The following is a 5,679-nucleotide window of genomic DNA, read 5'->3' as shown; positions in this document are numbered from 1 at the left end:
CTGAGTCGAGTGCCCTAATTACCTGGCCATGCCGGGCCCTTTTTAGTAAAGTATTGCGAATACTTAAAGTTTATATAACTAATGGCTGGAAATATTCGTTGAGATTTTAATGGATGAAATACATACAAACTTAAATTCATGGGATAAAAATCTTACCCTCTATTTTGTATTTCAGCTCCAATTTCCTGTTTTTCTTCGACTTCTCTGACCCTAAATCTTATTTTTTATATGTATTTTCTAAATCGTGCTTTAAGTTGTAGTGTTTCAAACAGAAGCCACCAGAAACAAAATCAACGCTGTTGTCATGAAACTTTGGATATTACTTTCGTGGTATTAAGACATCTCACAAATTCATGATGAGAACACAACAAATAACTACTAATATATTTTAAAATTCAGCCTGTTGAGTAAAGACTGATTTAGTTAAAGAAATTCTCAAAAACTTGGGGAAAAAAAAACAGTCTTGTTGAACAAAGCTTTAATTTTTAAGACAACGTTTAATGATCAACCACATCTTTTTTTTTTTTGTAGTCAATAAAAACATACTATAACTACATTTATTTTTACAAAACCTTTTAAAGCAGCAGCAATACAGAAAATTATTCAAATTACACAAGAAGCGAAGACTCGAAAATTTTCGTTCTAAACGAGAAACTACGTATATTTGCATAACATACATTATCACAGATCAGTGTAGGGTGTAATTAACTACACACAGTAATTGAGGTGCACTTCTTACACCGTTGTTTACGTACATCTAATACAGAAGCAAACTGAAATTGACATCTTTAGTAGCGGATTTTTAGGCAACTTTGTTTTCTTTCTTAAAACAATCAGACATTTTGTAATTGAGGTTATGCGTTAGAGAAATGAACGTAATTAAAATTTTAATCTTTACTATTTATTTCCCGCTTTTCTAGCGAAGACATCACGAGATAAATATTATTGGACCTGATTTCTAACATGTTGCTGGCTGTTATTAATAAAACTTATAAAATATTAAACTTTTAATTTTACAACTAGAAACGGTAATGATAACTGAATATTTCAACTAGCCTACTTTCTATACATTTTCCTAATTCTTATTTTCTTTCTTCAAACAATTTTCCATTTGCAGGAATATTCGAGTCTTTATATATCGATCAAATAGTACACTTTGTGCTATTGTTAAACGTTTGGACGTTTTAAAGAAACGCCCATTTCTATTGGCCGGCCAGCCACGCCACGAGATGCACTCCGCTTGATATTACAACCAATAAACTTTTTTAATTCATTATTTTTTTTAAATATTTGATTTCTAGAGAAACTTTCCTATTTTAACTTACACCACATTCTACAGTTTTGTATTTCTCTCGAAGCTGCTTCAGGATCTTTCTGAAAATTCTTCTGTTCTTAGCCATGAATGGTTGTCTAAGTTTATTGTTTCTGTCGAACATTTTGATTCCAGGGGCGTGGACAAGGAAGGCGTCGTCCAAGATATGAAGATCATATCTCAAGTAGCATAGCTCGTGTGACTAGAGGTAAAAATAGACCAACACGTTCACTTTAATAAATGTATACCAACACGTTCACTTTAATAAATGTATACCAACACGTTCACTTTAATAAATGTATACCAACACGTTCACTCTAATAAATGACTTTCTAGAAGTTAGATTGAAGTTTTTCATTTTAAAATGTTATCACAGTTTATTAAGCACAAAACTACACAATGGGCTATCTGTGCTGTGTCCATCGAAGGTATCGAAACACCATTTTTAGCGTTAGAAACCCATAGACTTACTTACTGCTCAGCCATGGGAACAGGCCTATTTTATGGTATTTATAGTTCTACACATATGAGCCAAATTATGACGTTTTATTCTTAAGATTAAACTTCGATTTGATCAATAATTATACTTGTGTTTGTTTAAACAGCTTGTGCCAGTTTCCTCTAGTTCGAACAGACAGACTTTTAGCTGGTACAGATCCAACCCAACTAAAAACAAAACAAAAAACTTCGCAGGAATTGGGGACTTGAAAGGTAACCTGGAGTGGTCAGAAATGTTTTGTTCGAGTTATGTATTTTTTTAAAGGTCTCCTACACAGTGACACCTGGTGGACGAAAGGTGAATCTGATGTATTACTTTTACCCATTTTTGATTCGAAATTTCTAACAGACTAAAACGATAAACAATGAACTCCGATCAGATGGTATTTAAAAGAAATAACATACTGAAAATGATTAAATGATGCACCTCTTTAACAAATGTTAAGAGGTACATGATAGAATTACTTTAACTTGTTCCAAAAAAAGATTTAAATAATAAAACACAAAACTACTAAATAGTAGCCTTTCAGTGACGGAGAGTTTCAGAAAACAGCATAAACTCGATTTGTTATAAAACGTTGAACTCTGTAGATTTTCACAATCTTTTATCTCGAGGATTTCATGTCCTGTATTCTTGAATACATGAATGACAAGTCCTGAAAATCACAAAAATCTTACTTGGAAACCCAATTTACGTAAATAAATTCATTTTACATTGACAATTGTTGTGCTGTCTGAAATTAGACTACTAAATGTTTTAATTTCGTATTGATTTTATCAGTGAGCGTTTAGTGTATGTGTCTTATCTATCTGTATACTTGAATAAGGAAACATTATACTACTATAATAACAGGTAGGCAAACAACGACTTATAAGCTAGAAGACAAGTCTTATTAATGGTGGAACCACAATACAACTTTTCCTTATGCTTGTAAATCGTTGTTTGCTTACCTGTTATTATTTATTCACACGTTTTTAAGGAAATTTAATACCATTTAAATGTGAAATAACGTGGCTTTTCCAGCTATTAATAAAGTCGGAAATCTTAAAAGAACTGTACGTGAGAACCTTAGAACCGAAAAATGTACATACATTACACACAAACCAACGAAACCTGTTAGCACACGACTCTACAGGAAGGCAGTTCTTATAACGTTTACACATGAGTGAAGGCAGTTCTTATAGCGTTTACACATGAGTGAAGGCAGTTCTTATAACGTTTACAAATATGTAAACGTTATAAGAACTGCCTTCACCAATGTGTAAACGTTATAAGAACTGCCTTCACCAATATATAAACGTTATAAGAACTGCCTTCACTCATGTGTAAACATTATAAGAACTGCCTTCACTAATATGTAAATATTATAAGAACTGCCTTCACTAATATGTAAACGTTATAAGAACTGCCTTCACCAATATATAAACGTTATAAGAACTGCCTTCACTCATGTGTAAACGTTATAAGAACTGCCTTTACTCATGTGTAAACGCTATAAGAACTGCCTTCACTAATGTGTAAACGCTATAAGAACTGCCTTCACTAATGTGTAAACGTTATAAGAACTGCCGTCACCAATATATAAACGTTATAAGAACTGCCTTCACTCATGTGTAAACGTTATAAGAACTGCCTTCACTAATAGGTGAAGGCAGTTCTTATAACGTTTACATATTGGTGAAGGCAGTTCTTATAACGTTTACATATTAGTGAAGGCAGTTCTTATAACGTTTACACATTAGTGAAGGCAGTTCTTATAACGTTTACACATTAGTGAAGGCAGTTCTTATAACGTTTACACATGAGTAAAGAAAAAAACCTCTTCTTTACCCCTTAATCGTTGGTAATACGAGTATCTCAAACTTGGCGGTGGGCGCATAGTTCATCTCATCGCTACAATAACAGTACGTTCTTTTTCTGAAGCACGTGACGACAGATCACATTGTAACGTGCTTTTACACAATTGGGTTATGTGCAAAGTACAGTGAATTTTGTTTTTCTTTTCTGTAAAACAACGTATTTGCATCCAGTTATTGATGTTAAACTGTTACCTTATCTATAAGGAACTGTTTAGTTGAAACCTCTAAGAGGCTGTTTAAGAGATCCAGAAACAGGTCCTGGTAAAGTTGTCAAAGTGGATGTCTTCTTCCGACAAGTAAATAGTTTCTCTCACTTGACATGTGAGTACTTCTGGCTTTAACTGTCTGTCTCTCTTGTTCATTCTGGTTTTCTTGGTGGCGTCTTTTCCAGTTATCTACTGTCCGTTTCGTTTTTTCTTTGTTTTTGTTTGCATCTCCAACAGCAATCTCCTGTCTCTCCCCTGGTTTGGTTGTACGCATATTTCACCGGCTATTTCTTGTCTCTCTGGTTTTGTTGTTCGCTTATTCAGAAACAATTCTATCCCTAAATCTTGTTGGAAAACGGGAATTGGACAATTACAAGATGGGAAAAAAGTATGCACTGTTACAAAACATTACCACGACAGAAATAAATGGCGAGTAATGAGTCATAAGCTCGGCAATCCAAAATCCTGTTACCATATGAAACGACAGGGAGTCCTCTAACCCTCCCATTAAACTAAAGAGAATATCTTACGAATAGTCAATAGAATAGAAGTTAGTACACGTGAAACAAAGCGCAGAGCTTATTGCTACACCACATATATTCTTTGTTTTTTATCTTAAGCGCAAAGCTACACAACGGGTTGTCTGTTCTGTGTCCATCGCGGGTGTCGAAACCCATAATTTAGAGTTATCAGCCCCCAGGCTTCCGCTCAGACACCGGCGGACTAATACATTAAAAAATCGCAAGCACAAGTAACACATAATGGCGTACTTCCACAAGCCATTGATAACAAAAACAAATGCACAGCGTCGATTGACATGTAGCAAGGAACATCGAACATGGACCGTGGATCAATGGAAATCGGTCCTGTGGAGCGATGAGTCACACTACACGCCCTTCCAGTCTGATGGACGTGTTTGGGTATGGAAAATGCCTGGAGAACTCTTATTACCAGAGTGTTTGGAGGTGGCGGTATCATGGTCTTGGGGTGCTTCTCATGGTATGGACTAGGTCCACTGAACGCAGTGCATGAATCCATGAATGCTGAATCCTACATTGATGTTCTGAACATTTCTGTGTGTCCTACATTGTGGAAATTTTATGGTACCGGCCCTTACACCTTCCAACATGATAATGCTCCATGTTACAAAGCAATGATTGTGAACGCTTGGTTTACAGGGAATAACATCGGTACATTGCAGTGGCCAGCACAAAGTCCCGACCTCAACCCAGTAGAACATCTTTGGGATGACCTGGAGCGCAGAATTAGAGCAAGGCCAAGATGACCCTCTTCAGTAATGGAGCTTACTAATGCTTTAAAGGAGGAGTGGAGCACAATACCAACAGCTTTCTACCAGAAATTAGTGGACAGTCTTCCATGACACATTGAAGCCATCATTAAGGCCAAAGGCGGGTCAACACGCTATTAATTTCTTGGAATAAAGACATGTTTTATTCATAACTAGTCGTGTCCCATGACTTTTGGTAGGATAATGTACATGTAGTATGTGCATTCAGATACAGAATCAAAACTTTTAGAAACATTGGCTTCTAGCCGAAATTGTGCGTGAAGACTGAAACATTGTTTTTTCTCAGAAATGTTTCTGGTGCTGTTAGTTCTACTTGAACGAAGCTATCTTCAACAGAATCAATACCCTAAACACCCTTAAGAAACACTATACGAGATAAAACATAATAGTTTTAACTCGAATATCATATAAGCCTGAGTAAGATTTTAACTCGAATGTCATATAAGCCTGAGTAAGATTTTAACTCGAATGTCATATAAGCCTGAGTAAGATTT

At 35.4% G+C, this 5,679-nt stretch overlaps 1 protein-coding gene across 1 annotated transcript in view; it reads right to left on the bottom strand.

Annotated features, from left to right (window-relative positions):
* Positions 1–556: 556 nt before the first annotated feature.
* The window catches only part of LOC106475439 (beta-1,4-glucuronyltransferase 1-like), a 7,543-nt gene continuing 2,420 nt past the window's right edge, over positions 557–5,679 (bottom strand). The window contains exon 2 of the mRNA XM_013936121.2: positions 557–1,514. Coding sequence (XP_013791575.1) covers positions 1,317–1,514 — 198 coding nt within the window. The 3' untranslated portion in view covers positions 557–1,316. The remainder of the gene's footprint in view (positions 1,515–5,679) is intronic.

Source organism: Limulus polyphemus, unplaced genomic scaffold (assembly GCF_000517525.1).
Source record: "Limulus polyphemus unplaced genomic scaffold, Limulus_polyphemus-2.1.2 Scaffold8584, whole genome shotgun sequence".
Taxonomy (NCBI): domain Eukaryota; kingdom Metazoa; phylum Arthropoda; class Merostomata; order Xiphosura; family Limulidae; genus Limulus; species Limulus polyphemus.
The sequence above is the reverse complement of the archived record's forward strand: the minus strand, read 5'-3'. Positions and strand labels throughout refer to the sequence as shown.